This window comes from Alosa alosa, chromosome 22, assembly GCF_017589495.1.
Source record: "Alosa alosa isolate M-15738 ecotype Scorff River chromosome 22, AALO_Geno_1.1, whole genome shotgun sequence".
NCBI classification, from domain to species: Eukaryota; Metazoa; Chordata; class Actinopteri; order Clupeiformes; family Clupeidae; genus Alosa; species Alosa alosa.
The window spans coordinates 4,395,304-4,416,751 of record NC_063210.1 but is presented as its reverse complement, the minus strand read 5'-3'; the positions used below and the strand labels follow the sequence as shown (position 1 = coordinate 4,416,751).

General features: G+C 45.1%; 1 protein-coding gene across 2 annotated transcripts; it reads right to left on the bottom strand.

The window, feature by feature from the left end:
- Window positions 1-6,695: 6,695 nt before the first annotated feature.
- Window positions 6,696-20,249, bottom strand: trim8b (tripartite motif containing 8b). Of its 2 annotated transcripts, XM_048233291.1 has the most exons (7): window positions 20,026-20,249; window positions 17,725-19,920; window positions 12,188-12,283; window positions 11,416-11,649; window positions 9,340-9,371; window positions 9,066-9,181; window positions 6,696-8,406 (listed from the first exon to the last, which is right to left on the bottom strand). In XM_048233291.1, the coding sequence occupies exons 2-7, from the start codon at window positions 18,304-18,306 to the stop codon at window positions 7,715-7,717; spliced, it is 1,752 nt and encodes a 583-aa protein (XP_048089248.1). In that variant the 5' UTR covers window positions 18,307-19,920; window positions 20,026-20,249; the 3' UTR covers window positions 6,696-7,714. The 2 variants fall into 2 exon arrangements, with proteins under 2 accessions (XP_048089248.1, XP_048089247.1); XM_048233290.1 differs by having other exon boundaries at window positions 17,725-20,249.
- Window positions 20,250-21,448: the final 1,199 nt, after the last annotated feature.

Here is a 21,448-nt window from a genome sequence, read left to right as displayed (position 1 = left end):
GAGAGAGAGATAGAGAGGGAGAGAGAGAAAGAGAGGGGGGGCAGAGAGGTCCGGGTGTCATTCAGAGAGGGGTCGGGACATTAGGCCTCTGCTGCTTCACACAAGAGCCCGAGGCCATTAAGTATTTATGACAAGGGGACTAGAGCCAGAACCCGTCTGCCATCAAGCTCTCACTGCCTGCAATGGCCCCCTCCGTCACTCAATAGCATCAACACACACACACACACACACACACACACACACATACATTCTGTCTACCTCTCCCTCTCTCTTATACACTCACATGCAGTCATACACACCAGAGTCATACCGGACATTTCAACTACGTGCGCATGCAAGAATGTGACTATGGCATAATTGCTGGCTGTGATTACATATTTTCCGTTGACAGACTGGATTCTGCATTTGAATGGGCAGGTCCTCTGTACCATCGCTGACAGAGTGCGACAGTGCATGTCCACGGCTCTAGCCTTAATGATGCGGTTGGAATAAAGATGAAGCGTGTGTTTATATTCAGAAAGGTAAATGCTCCACCCCCCACTCTAATCCACAGTATTGACTCGCTCCACTGTGTGCTCCATCGCCAGCCACACACCCCTGAGACTGCTATCTTTGGGAACCTGATGTCTGGGAGGAAGGATATGCCTCAAGCAACCCTCAAGTCAATCTCCATAAGCGTGCGTACATCTGGTTATAACTCTATCAGCTTTGAGGCTGTAGGGTCTTTCCTTCATAAAGTACAGCCATTTTATATGAGCTAGTTTTGGCAGAACGATACTGTCAATTAGATCCCATCCCTGAAATAATCTATTCCCCTTACAAGTTTTATAATTTACTAGACATTTGTTTTTTGGTTGTCGATGACTCTGACTCCATGTCTCTGTGAAGGTGTGGGTTAAATAGAAGGAATCTTGTTCTGAGGCTGTGTACGCAGTAAGAATTGTCTCCTGGGATGAACTTTGGGTGCTGTTGAGGACAGCTATAGTGACTCAGGTGAATCTGATGCTGTTAGTGATCTGTGTGTGTGTGTGTGTGTGTGTGTGTGTGTGTGCGCTAGTGTGTGTGTGTGTGTGTGTGTGTGTGCACGTGCACGTGCGCGTGTGTGGTGTGTGTGTGTGTTACTGATGACATCATCTTATCGGTCTGCACTGCAGTCAGTCTCTCCGGAGCAAATGGATCAGTGTCCTCCTGAGTACAGGTACACACATACACACACAGTCTCTCTCTCTCTCTCTCTCTCTCTCTCTCTGTTACACAGACAGACAGACAGACAGACAGACAGACAGACAGACACACACACACACACACACACACACACACACACACACACACACACACACACACACACACACACACTCACACTCACACTCACACTTCATCTCCGTCTCATAATTCTGAGACAGGGTAGCCTCTAAGAATAGGATAATTTTTCAAGCTGCAAATGAGACACACTCTGAGGAATTTGAACGGAATCATTCCCTGAGCCTGTGAACACCTCACCCACCCTGCTCTTGTAATATAATTACAAAGGCATGAGTACATCATGACATAGCTGCCCTGTTCTTTCTTTCTTTTCTCTCTCTCTCTCTCCTACATGCATAAATATAAGAGTATCAACATGGGTACATGAAGTTTGATATATTTGATATATCTGCAAATGGCAATAGTTGGGGTCCAAGCAAATTGAAATGTGTCAGTATAGCAGCACCCACTTTGGATGGAATGTCACTAAATTTGGTGTACATCCAAAGATGGTTGGAGTGATGCAGTCTGTAAAATTTGGGGAATATTCAGCCATCTCAGGTACCAAAAATATTTTAAGAACATAATGTTAGGTGTTGCTACAAGTTGCTGGTTCAAGAACGTCTCATCAGGGACTGCTCATTGTTCTGACACCTCATCATTCTGACGACTCAATAGTCCAACAAATGCCCATTGGCCCGACTTTCCATTGGTCCGAAAGCCTGTTATTCCAACAACACAAAACCCATTGTTTTGACCTCCTGCTAGTCCTACCATACAGTAACCTATTCTCTTTCACCTGCAGTGTTCTCATTTAATTTCATAGATTTAGGCTATAGCCAATGATTTGGTTCTCTGTAGGGTATAGTTTGACTGACTTCTTGCCCACATATAGGTAGACTACACTCCTTGCTTTCATTTCCCATCACAAATAATACCACTTATTGCCAGCTAAATCTTATTTGGTCAAAATTGTGGCACATGGGCAATGTCAGTGCTCATTCATAATTTTTGCTATAGGATGAACCACTGATGGGCAGATCAATGGGATGTCGGAGTAGAAGACTTTATGTTGTTGGAATAACGGGTTGTCAGACCAAAGGAATATCGGACCAATGTGCATTTGTCAGACTATTGAGTGGTTAGAATACAAGGGTGCTGAACAATGACATAACACTGTCTCATCACAAATCATTGACGAACAAGCCTTTAGAGCAAAATATTCAAATAAGAATGCTCAACGTAGAATGTTGATATTCAACCTCACTTTTCTAAAAATCAGGGAGAAACTGAATGGTAATGAATTTTAAATATAATTTGGTGAATTGCTCACAAAATGCACAAAAGGGTTTCCACTACAAGCAAGGTATTGAGTGAAAATGTCTGTTTTACTTGAGGAACTTGGAACCCCTTTCTGTAGATATCATCACTTAGCCAGAGTTCCTGCTGGCCATCGCCAAAAAGTCTCCAAGGTCACCTCTCTCTCAAAGGACAGAGAAGAAGGCTATGAAGTAAGAGGACCAGAGGCAGAGAAATGAAGCTGCAAGGACCACCAGTAAGGGCCTGAACTGTAGTATGCGTGCTGCTGACCTCACTGAAGAAAGATCCTCTGGTGGCTTCGGAAGCTAACTATGGCCAACCAGAACCCAGCAACTCATAGTATCCAGATATGATCGGCTCTCCTTATTCCCTGGGAGATGAAGATGTCCAAGCTCCTACCAGGGCACCATGGTCTTGTCACTGCCAGGAAGCCTCTAAGCCTCTCTCTCTCTCTCTCTCTCTCTCTCTCTTGCAGAGGACAAGGAGGGAGGTCATGAAGCAAGGGCCTAGACTGAAGGATGCTTGTTAACTGCATACATCTTCCCATTATGTGGCATCTTGAACCACAGTTGACCTCACAGAAGCAACTCATACTGTAGCAGAGATCAGTAAGAGGAAGCCATGAAAAGAGAGGCCCAAAGTTCAGACCATGTTCTTTCCATTGCCAAGAAGAGAGAGGCCCAGCAGCAGATAGGGGAGGTTGCAGAAGTTAGCAGGAAGGGGCTGGAGTGCAGTGTTCCAGTTTCTGCAGTTTCTCTGAAGTACAGTGCAGTGCAATCATATTTTTGGGCCCAAAATTTTGCATTTCTTTGTTAAGAAGCAGTACTATGTAGTCCAATGCAGTTTATCATGTCCATATTGCATTTCCTGCATATAAACGGCAAACAATTCTTCCAAAACTGCAGTTTTGATACTCAAAAATGGACCCTTTAGTTGGATGTGACAAAATGTAAAAAAATGATTTATGAAAATTCTTTGAAATATAGTGTTTTGGAAACAAACTCTTCATTTGGTATTGTAACATTTGTTGTTCCACCCATGTTGTTGATGTATCCTCAATTCCATGTTATGCACAGCTATAGCTGTATGTATTGTGCCTAACTAAATAACACAACTGCCAGCAATCAACTGTAACATTATGGAAGAGTCAGTATTTAGGACAGTGGTATGAACTGTAGGTGAAGCTTGCATAGTGTTGCACCCCACATTTACTCATATCTGCTAGAGTTTAAAATAGTTCTCAACAAAATGGTATATATGTCTGTGCCAATACCTTATGATGAAATTAAAGTTTATAACATTTAATATGCTGCATCACTACCTTATTCTGCCACACCACACCAAACTTTGTGCTATTCCATCAATAGGGCACACTGACCCTTACAAATTGTTATTTGGGAGGCATGCTTTATTTTCTTTGCGTATTAGGTGGAACATCATGTGGCGATCGTCTTAATTTGTACTGCTTTGTAGTACATCTACTGTAACTGTGCACACATACAATATGTATTTATTTACAATACTTATTTTATTTAATTTATTTTTCACTTATGGAGCGCCAAAACATTACAGATGTCTCATGGCGCTTTACAGAGTGTATCTCTCTCACATGTTTGCACCTCACTCCCTTTCCCTCCATCAGCCCCACCAGCCTGCCCCAGAAATCCTCCCTCTATGGCATGATGACATACTCATAAAGCAGATACATGAGCTAACTTATCATTACTTATTTGGGATGAGTTTGCCTTGTAAAAACTGTTTCTCTTTAACTTAGCCTAGGCGCCCCTCCCTTGAAACAGACCTTGTAAACACACACATACACACACACACACACACACAGAAACTGCCAGCACATGCAGAATAATCCGTAACAGTCCAGAGGAACGCGTCAAGGTAGATCAGTGACGAAAACGTCAAAAAGGCCATGAGAAGGAAGCCTGGTTATTTTTACTGAGTGAACATTTCCCTTGCTGCTCAGTGATGTTCATGAGGGTTCAGGTTACTTAGTGCCTCCGATGTCACACAAAGCAGTAGAACCACTGATTCTGAGTCAGGACAAGAGGAGACAGGAAGAACAGTGTATTCCACTGAGAGTAGAATATTCCTTTTTTCGTTTTCTTTTTTTTCCCAGAGGCGTATTTGGGCCTTGTTTGGTTAGATAAACCCTTTCCAGGTTTTTTCTTTTCTGTTCCTTTCTAGAGTAGGTTTGCATTCTTCACCTGTGTAGTTTACAGCTGAATGTATACAAATGTTTATCTGGTTAACACAGCAGAGTACATGGCTGCTCCAGAATTCAAAGCAAGACAGAATCCACCTAGTGTCAAACATGGTACTTTCAAGTCTTCTTGTCCCTTCAAGCTAATACCTTCAAAGGCATGTAGTCAGACTACTACAGAGCATGCCACTCATTAGCAATCACCAGACTGTTTCTCTTTCCCAGGGCAGACTATCAACTTACACCTGGGCTCCGTGAGTGTGGTGTAAATCTCCTTGTGGATTGTCTTCATGCTGGAGAAGCCGGAGGGTCTTAAGTGCCAGGCCATCCTGACAGCGATTCACCTCCAGAACAAAGCACTAGCTCCGGAAATGGACAATGCGAAATCTGTGAGGTAAGCCTACATTTGAATGATGTTACTCAACAAAGCTCTCCTCCTCTGTGCTTGGCGTCCTTTGTTACCGGGCAGGAGCATGTGAGTGGCAGATCAATGGAGAGACAGTGTGATCTCATGTCAGATGCAGCCCCCTTTCACAGAACAGAGGATCTCATCTCCCCTGCTCTTCTTTTCTACTCTACCCCCCTCGCCCCTCACTCTCTCCACCTGCTCACTCTTACTCTGAGACTCATGTCTTGTGATGTTTGCTGAAAATGTTCAGCCGCTATGCAGTCAGCATCACAAACAGAAACCCAAGACTGAGAACAGGGGCTGAGCTCACCAGAGTTTCTCACGCGCTTCATGTGAGGTAGTCTGTTCCCTCTCTCAAACACACACAAATAAATACGCACACACTGACATGAGATATTCTTATCTAGGCCGAGTGAATGTTAAACATGAGGCAGCTAGTCTCAGTCTTCACACTCTTCCACTGTTCTCTCAGTGTTGTCGTTTCCAGAGTGAATGAACCCCCATGAAAAAAGCACTCCAAGAGTGGGACCAGGGAAAATGGGCCTTGACCTAAATTCTGTCTGGGAATTGATACCGAGACAGATCATTTGACTTTTCAAAGTTTTTTTTCTTTCTCTGTATTTTGTGATGACCCTTCTTTTGAAGTCTACAAATCCTCTGAATTTCCTGCATCACAGCCCCACAACTGGCACTATTAATTATGTCCAGAGGTCACTCAGAGGATTACACTGTTACTTATCCAAACCTAACTTTTAGCTTTGGGCTAAGCTTAGTATAATGTTTATTTTAATTGTTCACAGTCAAGTAACAAATAATACAAGACTTAGTGTTTTGAGAAAGGTGATTTGAAATCACAATTTATTTGGAACTTTCTTTTCTCCCCCATTCCCCTAATGACATTTCTTTATTTTCTGTCTCACAAAATATTTACAAAAAGGTCATTCCATTAGTTTAGGTTATTCTGTCAGTGTTTTCCACAAACAATTCAAAGACTGCTGACCAGTGCTTTTTCTTCAGATACAAAAGTTCATGAAAATGTCTGCTGAATCATCTGCCCCTCGGAGAAGTGCGTTATTTTCCTCCGTGAAGCTCACTTGTGAAACTGCCAAGAAAACTTCCCTCTTCCAACAGGAAGTCTGCAACAGGAAGTCACAACAACATCCTTAGCCCTGCGGAAGCGCGGTGCATCAGCTGTGGGGACCTAATGAAGATCATCTGGACTCAACTCAACTCAAAAGTCAGCTCTGGCCTAGATGGTGGAGCTGGTTTAGAGTTAGTATGGACGTGTGTGTGTGTGTGTGTGAGACAGGGGAATCCATCTGGAGCCTCCTGTCCAGCTTGCGGTGGGTGGAAAGATGGAGAGGAAGCCCTTCTCCCTTTGGTCTATTGGAGCTCGAGAGAGAGAGAGAGAGAGAGAGAGAGAGAGAGAGAGAGAGAAAGAAAGAAAGAAAGAGAGAGAGAAAGAGAGAGAGAGAGAGAGAGAGAGAGAGAGAGAGAGAGAGAGAGAGAGAGAGAGGAGAGAGAGAGAGAGAGAGAGAGGGGGGTGAGGCTACTTGTCTGGCATCACAAGGTTTTTCCTCTCTCCATGCTCCATGTTTGTATTCTGCTGGGTGGGGTTTTGTGGGAAGCCAGTAAAAGCCAGGAATTTGCAACCCTGCAGCCTCCAGCCACGAATGGAGGAGAGGACCTCCTCAGGCAACAGAAAAATGTGGAGATCTTCACTCAAATATTAAATAATATTAACAATGTTAATAAAATAGAGGAGGGGGAGGGTGGATTTCAGAATGTAAGAAATCAAAGAAAATGATGTCTTCTTGTCAGGGAGTCGGGGCTAGGCTGAACCGCATTCATCTGGGCTCCTTTAGCCATGGTCCTGCATAGGAAACCACTGCAGACCGCCAGTGGCCAGCTGAGGGGAATATAAAAATGACTGAACTAGCATGATTTCTCTCCACTAGAGTATGCATAACTGGAACAAATGCAGCAAAACGTGTATAAAATAATCTCAAAAGCACTCTGTTAAATCAGGCTCATGCATGGAGTTGCTCTGTCAGTGTTCTTACATGAAACATGTTTTTTTTTTTTTTGTTATTGCATGTCTGCCGGCTTCTGCAGTAATAAATATAACACCTGAAATTAAAAACCTTCTTGGAACATAGACACAAGATGCATCAGAGTTGACAGTGCTTTCACATGCACTATAGGTGTGAAATACACAGCTCAGTTTTCAACATGATGCTCATTAAAAGAGCAACAAAACAAAGCAAAAGCCCACTGTTCCCACGAGCCACCCTATCAAGCAGACCTGGATGCAGAGAGCCAACAGTTAGTATTTATTTCAGTTCAAGTAGCTGTATTGATTTCTATTCAAATAGTGTTTTTGTTTTTTGTTAGCTTGATTTTAGTTTGAAAAACTAGGTGATGCCGAAGATGTTTGCAGACTTAAGTTGGACTCAGTTGACCACAGAGGCATGTTTAAGAGGACAGAGCAAAATCCTCTCTGTGGCCCAGGGTCTGATTAGCGTGGGTTAGCTAGTGACGTAGTGCTTGGTGGAGGCCTGCCCGTAGAGGCTGTAGAAGTCAGGGTGGCGGTGAGTCTGGGAAGCTTCGATCCAATCCCGCACCGGCATGGAGGAGGTGGGAGGCAGGGCCGGGGGATAGTCCTGGGGGCTCACGGCCCATGGGAAGCTTCCGGAGCGCGGGTAAGGTGGGTGGGAGCGGTGGCCGGACACAGAAGGAACCCCTGAGCAGTAGCAGTTGTCCACCGTGCACATGAGGATCTTGCGGCCGCCGTACTGGGGCAGCATGGCCTGCTGGGAGCTGGCACCTCCGCCGCCGCTCGAGTAGTGCGAGGAGGTGAAGACCGAGCCGGTGTGGTGGAGCGGCTGCGAGCCTCCGCCTGGACCCACGGAGCCGCCTCCACTGGCTCCCCCGACTGAGCCTCTGCTGCCCCCACTCAGCCCGGCCACGTGGTGGGCCGAACCGCAGGCTCCAGCCCCGGGCTGAGAGGAGGGGGGCTCTGGAAGAGGGGAAGGGCCCAGGAAGGACTGCTTGGCAGCCGAGCTAGAAGATGAGGAGGAGGAAGAGGATGGGTCCCGACCACTCCCACTGCCCTCTGGGAAGGCGGAGGAGTGCCTGCGCTTCTCAGCTCCAGAGCTGCTCACGCCACAGACGTACGCTGGCACCGACTGTAGGAAACCAGAAGGAGCAGAGAAGGGGACTGAGGGAGAGAGAGAGAGAAAGGGGGGGGAGAGAGAACAAAGTGAGAGACAAACACAAGAGAGTGAGAGAGAAGGGGGAGAGAGAGAGAGGGAATGAAAGAGAAAGGGAGAAAATGGATTTATGAAGAAAGATTAAAAAAAAAGAAACAGAGGGAGAAATGGTTATGAAAACAGAATGAGAAGAGAATTTACATATTAAAGAGGGCAAAGTATGAATACATCTGCATGTCTTTGCATTGAAGAGTTTGATATTTAGACTACACTGATTAAATGTTTAATCTTGAAACAAAAGCATGACATTGGATATGTCATTGTGCAAAACACACCATAAATATAATATACATATTTGTATAGCAGTTAATGTTTAGAATTTCTGTCCACAGATGAAAAAAACCCCACTGAGATTCCTGCCTGGAATTACAAGCTGGGTGTCAGAAGAGCTCATTTTGGTCGATTTGATGGGGGTGGGAAACTCTGGAGGCAAAGAGGATGTGTAGGATCTGACCAGATGTCAAAGTCACACTGATCAATTGTTCTAAAAAAGGCCCCTAGCAAAGCTCCGAGTGCTTCCCATGGCTGCACACACCATCGAAACAGCTGTTGCCTCTCTCTGTCTCTCTCTTCTCCGGAAAACGCTTGGGCTTGTTTTTTGGCATACCTTCTAGCATTTTCCGAAGGCTCTTCTCCTTCTTGGAGATCTCGGCCAGAAAGAGCTTGGAGCTGAGGCTGCCTACTTTGTGGGGAGGTAGGGCGGTGCCTACACAGGACTGCGACCTGGCAGGCAGAAACAGAAACAGGGTCACCAAAAACTCCTGATAGTTTGAAACATCCATGTATTGTGAAGAGAAACATCACTTCAAGTGACTTCAAACATGACACTATACTATATTTATTTTGGTATATACTAACTTAATACTCAAAATGAAGCTTACCTGTCCATTAGAATCTTCACTGATTTTGTGTTCTGAAAGACAGACAGAAGGCCATTAAGCAAAGCTTTTTGTTTGTCTATTTCGGCGTACTGTTTGTGAGACAACATGTGCTGTGATTGGCTTTTAGTGAAGATGTGCTCTGCTCTGCTCTGCTCTGCTCTGCTCTGCTCTGCTCTGCTCTGCTCTGCTCTGCTCTGCTCTGCTCTGCTCTGCTCTGCTCTGCTCTGCTCTGCTCTGCTCTGCTCTGCTCTGCTCTGCTCTGCTCTGCTCTGCTCTGCTCTGCTCTGCTCTGCTCTGCTCTGCTCTGCTCTGCTCTGCTCTGCTCTGCTCTGCTCTGCTCCTCTGCTCTGCTCTGCTCTGCTCTGCTCTGCTCTGCTCTGCTCTGCTCCTCTGCTCTGCTCTGCTCTGCTCTTCTGCTCTGCTCTGCTCTGCTCTGCTCTGCTCTGCTCTGCTCTGCTCTGCTCTGCTCTGCTCTGCTCTGCTCTGCTCTGCTCTGCTCTGCTCTGCTCTGCTCTGCTCTGCTCTGCTCTGCTCAGCTCTGCTCTGCTCTGCTCTGCTCTGCTCTGCTCTGCTCTGCTCTGCTCTGCTCTGCTCTGCTCTGCTCTGCTCTGCTCTGCTCTGCTCTGCTCTGCTCTGCTCTGCTCTGCTCTGCTCTGCTCTGCTCTGCTCTGCTCTGCTCTGCTCTGCTCTGCTCTGCTCTGCTCTGCTCTGCTCTGCTCTGCTCTGCTCTGCTCTGCTCTGCTCTGCTCTGCTCTGCTCTGCTCTGCTCTGCTCTGCTCTGCTCTGCTCTGCTCTGCTCTGCTCTGCTCTGCTCTGCTCTGCTCTGCTCTGCTCTGCTCTGCTCTGCTCTGCTCTGCTCTGCTCTGCTCTGCTCTGCTCAGCTCTGCTCTGCTGTGCTCTGCTCTGCTCTGCTCAGCTCTGCTCTGCTCTGCTCTGCTCTGCTCTGCTCTGCTCTGCTCTGCTCTGCTCTGCTCTCCTCTGCTCTGCTCTGCTCTGCTCTGCTCTGCTCTGCTCTGCTCTGCTCTGCTCTGCTCTGCTCTGCTCTGCTCTGCTCTGCTCTGCTCTGCTCTGCTCTGCTCTGCTCTGCTCTGCTCTGCTCTGCTCTGCTCTGCTCTGCTCTGCTCTGCTCCTGCTCTGCTCTGCTCTGCTCTCCCCACTACTGCCGTGCTGCCTGTGTTACTTCAGTGGACTTTTGATGTTACGTCTTTTTGACTAATCCTGAGCTGCTGCCAGATTGGTTTGGGCTGAAAATATTCTAGTTTATTCTGAGGGAAGGGGAATGGTTTAATGCCAACAATGTTCTTTCATCTACCTACTAATCCATATTATTACCAAAAGAGAGATTACAGTGACCAATAACCGTAGGCATGTAGACAAATTATTGACATACCAGTGCTTCAAACTGAATTCCCATCATGCAACTCACCATGGGTCTAATATTAACATATTGAGGAGCTAGCATTCTGTCCAAAGGAGAACAAGGACATCATTGTTTGAAGACATAATTTGGAATGGAAAAGAGTAGGGACTGGGTATTTCTAAATGTGTGTGTTTGTGTGCATGTCTGTGTGTGCGTGTGTTTTTATGGCGGCCGACTCGTTCAAAGTTCAGGGAGAGATAGAGGGGTCAGCAGATGACCAGAACACTGCCTCATGTTGATCGTGTAACAGCGAGTTCAGACATGCGAAAAGAGAGAGACAGGAAGTGAGGCCTTTCCTGTTTAGCTCTTATTAGAACACATAATAAACTAATTAGGATCTTAGCCTCATTAAGATGGATTAGTTGATTTCATTTTTATTTTTCCTAAAAGCACATCCAAGCCATTTTATATGGTGTATTTTGATAGCTGTATTTGAGGTACCAGGTAGCCATTTATTTCTGTTGCAACAACACATAGATACACCTACATGTACTAAATTTTTCTTTTGCAAAATAAAAGGCATCAGCCTTTTTGCCAAATGTTGAGAAAATGAATGGAAAATGTAAATATCAGTTCAATAATGGACTAATGAATAACAAAAAATAAAATGACAGTTACATAAAAATGTCAAAAATCTGAAAGCTTTTATTTTTCACCTTCATGAAGTTGATGTCCTCGGACTTGTCGAAGAGTGCCTGGGCGGTCTGCAGCAGCTTGTGCGCGTCCTGCTGGCGGTGGCGGAGCTGCAGGCACTGGGCGGCGTTCTCCTGGCAGAAGCGGGCGTGAGCCTTGTCCAGCACGGCCACCGTCTTGGCCAAGTCGTCCTCCAGGAGCTGCTGCATCTTCTGATACTGCAGCTGCACCTCCTGCCTCAGACGCTCCACCTTACTCTGTCCAGAGGAGGAGACGGTCAGGGCACACGTGAGGGAGGTCAGAAACCACACTAGATCCCTGTCCTACACACTGAAAGAGTTCTCTGATTTTACACGCTAAAATGAATCATTCCTTTTAGAAGCAATTTAGATAACAATCAGCTTTGACAAGCAACTTCCTGTTTTGAAAAACTTGAATAGTCTAAAAAAGCAAATAGTAAAAAAGTCTCTCTGTACACTGATAAAGGCTTCTTTATAAAGGCTTCTTCTTTAGTTTTGTTTGTAAATAAATAACTGTATAGAGCTGTACAACAGCCTCTCTGTGATTATTGCTGAAACTGTACTTGTCCACAGACATTTTCCTGAAGCACAAAAATCATTTCCTGTCCCTTTAAGGTTGCTAAGCAATAAACTCTCCAACATCTCAAGCAATGGCCCTCTGCCATTCAAAGCCCTTCAATCATTCATTGCGATACCTGCACACAGCCCCTGGTAAGTAGTAAGAGTTCTTTTTGGCTCTTCAAAAATATAACATCAAAGCAGTGCTATATCTGACCTCTACCAGACACTTGTCTGTTTCCAGTTTGTAGAGCTGTTCTTCCATGTCCTGAGAGCGATCATCCAAACGCTCCTGCTGTTTAATCAACATTTGCTAAAGAACAGAGAGGTTGAGAGAAAGAGAGAGGGAGGGAAGGAGAGAGAGATGAAAGAAGAGAGAGAAAAACACAAGGAAAAACAGAAGGTTAGAACAGAAGTGGTACATAGGAAAACCTCCATACCAGCACAGGGAATATGCCCTGGGCAATACCACCGATTTTATTGAGCAACCAGAAGTGTTTTTGCTCCATTTTGTCCTGTGCTGGGTCTGGGTTACTGGCTCTATTCATAACTCATGATGTACTGCTGTGGCTTTTCAGATGCTGTCTGCCACACTAAAAGCAACCTGGGAGAAAATACCCACACATTGTTCCAAGTTCCTCCCCCTTCTGTGCCCCACAACACACACACACACACACACACACAGAGCCACACACACACACAGAGCCACACACACACACATGCACTGCTGTGAGCCCAGCAAAAGCCTGGTGACTCGGAGAGGATTTTCCCTCTGCCTCTCAGACAGAACAAAGACCAAAGTCAGTCAGCAAACAGCTCGACGGGTCTGACAGAAGCCTGACAAGGAGCCGCCGAGCGCAAACCAAATGAAAATGACTTTTAATTAAACAAATGTTTCATGTGAGAGCCAGCCACAATAGCAGAGGGGGTTAGTGCCTGCTGGTGGGGGTTATATATGGGGGAGGGGGGGGGGAAGAGGCTGCCATGGTAACAAAGCTCCATTTATTTTGCATTTTTTGCATTTTTACAGCAGAGACAATGAGGGAAGACAGAGAAAGATGGATGGCAGCAAAGCAGAGTGAGAGAAAGGGAGTACACAGTAAACACAGAGAAAGAGAGGGGAGGGGGGAACACAGGTAGCATGGAGCTACAACTGTGTGCCTATATCTGTGCATGTCTGTGTGTGTGTGAGCCTATTCATGTGTGTGTGTGTGGGATGGGTTCTGTGGCGTGGCACAACTAAAGTCCTGCCCTTAATCTGAGGAGTGATGACAATGAGCTGAACCACCTGGGCACCACTAGGGACTCTCCGCCAAACTGGTTTAACTGCGTTTCCAAATGTACACATGTCCTTTCAGTCTCGTGTAGAACTGAGATAATTACTACGTTCATGTCCAAGACACTAGGTACACATACACAAAAGCCACCACACACACACACCCAGATACACACACAAACGCACGCACAGAGGGAGAGAGTGTGCACGAGAGAGATGTTGTTGACAAGACTCTTAAAAAGGTTTCATCCATCCCTGTGATGGGGAGCAGGATGCTGGCTTGTTCGTTCAGGGGAGATGCGCGTGGATCGATTCGGCTGCTGAGAGCTGAGCTTGATGAACATGCCCATTAGGGCCAGCAGCCCGGTCAGCTGAGCAGACGGAGCGCTAGCCTGCCTGCCTGCTAGTCAGTCTGCCTGCCTGCACCCCCCTCCAGAGCTCCATTGGCTACAGGGATACAGATGTGATGTGTGCATCTCCTGATGTACTGTATGTATCTCCATGCTCTGCCCTGGAAACAGGCTTTTAGGATGCATACTGTGTATGACTGTGATACAACTTGGTTTGGGTAAATGTATATGACTGTATGGAGGGGAAAGGGAACAGGAGGTAAGAGGTGGGCAGAGAGAGAGAGAGAGAGAGAGAGAGAGAGAGAGAGAGAGAGAGAGAGAGAGAGAGAGAAAGAGAGAGAGGTCTCATTTCAGCCTCGGACAAATATTTAAAAAAGACACACAGCGGACGCGCAGACCAGTCTGCTCCAACAGTCCTGCTCCAAAAGTCAACGGTCAAGCATCAAGCGTCCACTCGCTCGAGAGCATTAGGTTGCATAAGCGAATCATCACTTCCTGTTCATTCTTTGGCATAGAGCACAGGAAGTGAGCCAACTGTGTGTGGTCACCCAGTGTAGGTGAAGCTGGACTTCACAGCATATCATCTGTCCACTGCATCCCTCATTATTACATGGTGAGCCGAGCGCACGGCTCTAGCTCTCAGAGTATAACATGAATTATTAATATTGTGGTATTTAAAATATATATATATGCTTACAACTGAGTGGTGCCTGTATGACTGAACATTGAATTAATGTCGGATTTAGTACGACAGGAAGATAACCTAAAGTGAAGACAAAAGGAGAAGGTAGCATGTAACACAGTATAGACTAAAAGGAAAGCGTAGCATCTACTCGCATAAACAGTCTTGAATTGTTGGTCATTTTAAACAAGAATGTAAAAGGCCAGCAGTTTCTACAAATACTAGAATACCCAGGTTGCTTTTAGCTCTACATGATACGTCAAGAACACAGTGATGTGGTGTTTAGTAAGTGTCTGGCCTAAACATTTGCTACATGAAGCCTGGACAGAGATGCAGCGTGCTTGTGATGTGGGAAACCAGAGAGAAATGACAGCGGAAAGAAATGCCACAGGTCATGTCACCACACAGCCCCGAGCGGCCTGTCCAAACAGCCATGCCACGGGGTAGCCACTCTCTGCGGCTCTCTGCTGCTCTAATCCCGCTGGAGTCCATTCAGACTAAGCCGTCTGGGATTTCTGATGACCATCAGTGTCTGACAGCAGAATCTGCTTATCCAGAGAGCTGCCAGGACTAGCATTTGTGTTCAGGCCACTCGCCTGACTTCCAGTGTGAATTCTGCCATGTTGATTTGTACTTTAAACAGTTTGTTCCACACCTCCCACTAGACACAATACAGCTGAAACACATGGTGCCATGGCTGACAACATAAGGCCAGAAACCTAATGTTGGTATTAGACAACTGGAAAATGTGGACATTGTATATTTTATGGCAAAACAATACATTATAAGTCTATTTTGTGACGCAATAGCCCATATTATCCACAATACAAGGGCTGCTCAAGTTAGTAAAGGTTAGGGTATAATTCTCTCCTCTGATACTGTACAGTATACTCTTGTGCTTGAGCTTGATTAGTCATGTCTGCCCACTCTATTTGCTTACAGTGCCATTAACTCTAGATATTACCAGTGTGTTCCCAGTGAATTATTGATTATGTGTCTGTGTCTGCATGTTTCTTAAAAATGGTAAGGACACTTGAACCCACAGTATCTCCACTGGATAATATCTGTCTATAATTACAACATTTTCATCTGTGCAGAACAAACATGTGTGGCCCACATAATTGGAACATAACCCAAGTGTTAGCCAGATATATGTGTCCGTAAAGGTCAGGGAGAGGGGAAAACTATTGATTCAATAAGTGTCATAATTCTTTGGCAAATGATACCAATTCATATCACATGACAAAAATACAGATCTTTAAATTATTTAAATGTTAACATTGCAAATGTGCACTGACCCTAACTTGGTCTGATCCAAAGGTCCAGCCCTTGTATTCTCTTAAATCAGGTGGCCAGGATGCTTAGTAATGCCAAAGACAAATTCCCATTCCCGGAACAGCAGAAGCATGGGACTTCACTGACTGCACAATTACTCAGAGGTGAGGAAACACAATGTTGTCAGAGCTTAGACACACACATACACTCACTCACTCAATCACACATGCACACGTGCGCATGCGCACACACACACACCTCCTCTCCTCTTAGATGAATCTGGAATCATCCGAATTAGTGAGTGTGCGAGAGAGAGAGAAGGGGATTGAATGATGTAGACAAATGAGGCAGACAGAGAGAAAAACAGACTGAAAGACAGAGAGGGAGAGGCAGAAAAAGAGATAGAGAGATAGAGAGAGAGAAAGACTGAAGCAGAGAGAGAGATAGTGAGGGAGGGAGGGGATGTCTTTGAAGCACCAGGATCTAAGGCTATGACCTAATTGTAGTGACTGATGCACTCCGGCTGCTGGCAGAGGCCTGCAGGCAGGAACCTAATACCTCTTGGCAGGGGTGGGGGTTCACTGCGCCTGGCCCCTGCTCCTCACTCCGGGCCTGGGGTCCTGGGCTCGGGCATTTGGGGGTGGGGGTGGGGGTGCCTGGATGGCCACAATCCCTGACATCTTTACCCATCGCTCTCTGCCACAACTGAGCCGAGCTGGCCCGGGGTGTGAGCGGGGGTCTGCCCGCGGCCTGCTGTGGGCCTGCCCTCGGACTCCCCCAGCACAGCCCGCAGCAGATGCACTTAGCGCACCATGCCATCCATCACCCACCTCTCCCACTCATTACAGCTTTACTACAACAACAGCGCCAGCGCTATTACTGCAACAGCAATAAGAGACACGCCGCTGCGCACCGTTTTACAGTCAACTTCCATTATAGTCATGTAGAATTGTTTTGTTGTCAATGTACAAGCCTAACGCCATATGAAGGTTGTCTCCAAACTAATGGGATATTATTATATAAGGGTGGACCATAAAACAGAAAAAAAAGTGAGAGCAGTGAACACAAGCGAACAGTGCGCTAGTGTGCTACTGATTGAAAATTCAGAGAGCACACACACACACACGCACACGCACACGCACGCACACGCACACGCACACGCACACACATGCACATGCACACATGCACACACACACAGACACACACACACCTCCCCTCCTCTTCAGAGCCCTGTGAATACAGAATCATCCGATTTAGTGTGGTTGAAAGAGTGAGCAGGAGAAAGAGAGGAGGATTGAGGGCCATGGAGAAACCAGGCAGAAAGCACATCCCATGAGCACGCTGACTAAATGCAGCCTTCACCCAAAGCCAAGGGAAATAAAAAGATGCCTATGGTCCCATGAGGCAGCACGATTCCTCTCCCCTCCATCTGTGCCACAAAGAGAAGGAGCCACCTCACTTTATTTCCTGGCAGAACCCCAGCCCCCCTCCTCCACCAAACTGCCATGCTAGGATGCACCTGTGTAGGGCAGATAAGGCTATGTGGAGAACTGGTATGTTCACAGGTCTGTCCAACTGTTTATCACTTCAGTGCAAGTCCACAGGAGGGGAGGGGATTTCTGGCATTGTTGACAATGGGAAATATATCAAACACACAGCAAGCAAGCAAGAAAGAAAACAAGGCACAAGGACAGGGGAAACCAGTTTGAAACAAGCGTTAGAACCAACATGGAAAAATACCAGACTGGCCTTTGGCATCTGGAAATTTGACATCACATGGTGGGTTCAGGGTTGAGAGAATCTGCTCCCTCAAGGCATTCACCAGCCTTATATATATCCAATAGGTCTGCTAGTCTGGTTTGGGGGCATGACGCTGACTGACATTGAAAAATGACATTCTTTCCCAGAAGGCATTAATGTGCATTTAGATATGTGCCATGATGCTAGTTTAACCTAGATTCTTCCATTAACATGTTCATCTTCAAAAGAGGTCTATTGTTTGTAGCCTACCTTTTTCCCTCTGGATCAAAAGAGTATACTATATCTCTTAAAGGATTTGCAAGAATAGCCATTTTCATAACCATAAACATGAATGTCATGGCACGCGTTATAGAGACTGAACGAATACTTTGAAATCTGATTGTATGTCTGCATATTATGTGGTAACTTACCCTGATGTCATGTCGTCTCACGTCAATATCACACATGGCGTGGCCGTGATTGGCAGCACACCTGGAGAAACAGCAGTACTGGCAGACGGCCACCTGCTCCGTTTCGCAGTGATACAGCCTGTATTCGTCGTGTTGAGGGCAAGTCCACGCCTTCACATCCTCCACCTCGACCAGTAGGTGTCCGGGATTGGACGACGGCTGCTGCAGATGTGTTTGTACATGCGATTGGCAGCAAGGTGCATTACACCGGAGGCAAACTTTTTGCGCCGGCATCGGAGGTCCTCGCCGACAGAAGATGCAGTGGAGAACAGTAGGTGCTTTCTCCACGTTGAGAGCATTGAATTTTTCAACAATATTTGACAGTTTGTGGTTCTTCTCCAAACTCGGCTTCTGACTGTAAGCATGGTTGCACTCCGGACATCGCACCACACTTGTATCTTTGGACCAAGCCTCATTTATGCATCCCCTACAAAAGTTGTGTTTGCACGGTAGCTGGATTGGCTCAGAGAACACGTGCAAACATATAGGACAGATGAGCTCCTCCTCAAAAGAGTTTTTCCAGTTTTCCGCCATAGTCATCATTTGGCCTCGTTCCTTTTATAAGCTCAAATTACTCAACCAGTCTCAGTGGTTTAATATGGCATTGTGATATGCACTCCCTTTACTGGCTCGAAGTACGCTCGCAAAAACCGGACCAACTCTGCAAGGATTGAAGGATGACTATCAGTCATGTCGTTGCATTAATCCGTCGTATATGACTTAATGTTAGCAGTTGTAGCAATGAATTAATGTGACTGGCGATACCTTTATGACACCTTTGTTTCACCTGTAAGTTAGGCCAATAATGTTTTGCTAAAACAACAGCTCAGGCGAGTCAAAACCAGAGCTGAATTAGGGTCGAGCTTGAGTGATCCAGATTTAACGTATTCTGTTTTGACCAAAACATACGAAAAGGCCGAAGGGCAACCGAAATGACGCAAAGCAACTGCCACTACTGGCAATGCCTAAAAGTCAATTGTACTGACTGAAGCTTCAATACCAAGGCGTAAAAAGTAAAGGTAAAAAGTCTCTCTAACGCTTAATGCCAATGTTAAATTGTGAGACTTATGTGGGATAAACAAGCTCTTCCTTCTCTTCTCTGCTTCTTGTAATAATATAGGCAAGTAAAATGACTATACCTCCACTAAACCAAGGTGTACTAACCAATCACTGCATTTAATCTAACGTTTACTATCTTTCTCTGTGCTGTATAAGCTTAAACATGGCACATCAACAGTTCTAAGTGTACACGGAAACTAAGCCCACTTTGCCAAGCATGCCATGTGTGCGTAAAGCGAATCTGGGTAGACTTGAGACGGAAACGTCACAAATACATAGTGACGGAAATGTCATTAAATGTTTTCACATCCGACAAACAGGCGACTCATCGAAAACGAGGCAGGATTTTATTCTGTAAAGCCAATGCTATAAGTGATATTACATGCAGCCAAGGCTGCCTTTTGCTTTACATTTGCCCCAACACTTTGTGGAAACAACATCAGACAATAAAGGAAACCGTTTAACTGGTTTAAATGTCAAGTCCAGAAACACAATAGTCAAAGGACATGCGCTAACTAATAATATATTAAAATGAGTATTGGTCACCAGTCTATTGTTACATATGCTATAAAACGTGAAATAGCCATTGGTCTTTTGTTACATAATAATAACATACTCACTATGTGTATTACTAGAAATAAGGGAAAGTAGCCTTCTTCGTAGCGCACAAGTTATGCATAGCTATGTAGGCAGTGTGCCATCACTACATTTTTAGTCAATCTGCCATTAACCTTACAGCGTACCTCAAGGTAGCCTGGGCTATTAGGCAAATTTGCCAACACTCGCGCAGCATATAGGATATGAAAATTATTCCTGGTGATAATAGCAGATGATAATAGCTTATGCTCATTTCATCACGGGCCACATAAAAATACAAACTAATAGTCCCTTATCCAACATATCCATCTATCCTTGGCGCACTAAGCTACTCTGTATTACAACATAATGTCACCATGACTACTAAAGGCTAACTTTAACCTGTCCGACTATGACATTAAACTTATAAAAATGTAGGGTTCATAAACCTTTTTTAGTCTTAAAGGGGACGGCGCCGTTTGGTCCTCGTTATCGGTTTCTTTCATCAGCCATCTTGTGTTCCTTTTAAAAAGAAAAAAGACGTTCATCAATCGTTTTCGTCTCTTTCCTTATCTGTTTACGCGAAATCAAAAGCAAAATCAGTCACGTCTCGTCGGATCCGCGGACCTTAGCCGACGTTAGAGATGGTGGTATTCCAGAGCTTCTGCTTCTCCTGTAGGCCTATTATGCGCGAATCGGCGTTCGTATCCGTTCAGTGCGTCTGGCTGTTATTATTTACGATTTCCCCCTTTCTTACAGCCTTTGATGAAAGGAGGAATCATAGGGAGGAATGCAAGCATTGGACTGCGAGTTCAGATACAGCTGGCGTTACTCCCTCCCTAAAGCGAAGCACCATGGTGGTCACGTGACATGCCAAAGAATTGATACATTTTAACTGGAGGACTTGAGGAAGGAAAGGGCGGAGTTTAAAAAATTAAAAGGGCAGTAGCATGTGCGCTTCAATTTGCTATAGGCCACTGTTACAGTCCTGAGCATATGAACTTATATCATTTTATATGAGTGTATAGCCTGTGACTCGATTAGAGATTAAATCATGACTTGATTAGAGATTAAATCATGCAAGTTGCTATTTGCTTTAACCAACAATGCAATGCAATTGATAGCCTAATATGTCTTTTGGGTAGGCCTAGGTTTAGAAAACCGCAGTTTGTAGTTGATGAACTAAGCATCTAATTTTTTTAGTAATGTCTGACATTACCGAAGTGCGTAAAGAGACATAGGATCTAGCCTACCAACTAGCAAGCTAAACACATGTACATGCCATTTATTAGAAGCAGCATGTAGATTATAAGAAACCATTGCAGGCTTAAGTTTTACAATGCTTGTTAAAAGGATTCCAGACATTGGATTCAGCCCATGTCCAGACAAGTCCCATATCAAACCTAATGGACATGGACCATGTTTAAAACTTTCCAGAATTTTCCAAAGTCATCTTTCACAGCCTCTGTGATCAGGGCCACTACAGTCATTTGAAAGCTTCCCACTACCCTTAATTCCCACTACCCTTAATTCTTGTATGAAGGCCATCATGTCATTCTTCCTTTATGAGTATGGGCCCTAATTTTAATAGAAGGCTAAGTGCAAAGTCTCTCAAAAAGTTATTGTGCATGAAAATTTATATCTGTCACCTTGGCCTACTACAGGACACTTACTGGATCTGCTCCCTGCTCTCAATTCTATGATCAAGCTGTACATCCCCAACCCCCCATTGCGGTCTTCTAATGAGCGTCCATTGTGTCGACCAGCCATAACCGCTAGGTCAAATTCAAGACTTTTCCTCAGTGGTTCCTTGTTAGTGGAATGAGTTGCCCAGTGCTCTCTGTTCCTGTGATAGTTTTGGGTCATTCAAGAGGGGTCTAAAGGCATATCTGTCTAGCATGCACTTAGTTACAGTAATTAAGCGTTTCTTATGAGTTAGAGTTTGAATATTATAGTATTGTTTATTTTCAATAGGCTATTGATTTAATTGATACTATTGCTTATTATTGATATTCTCCTTAATGTAGTCTTACAATCATGTTAAAACTGT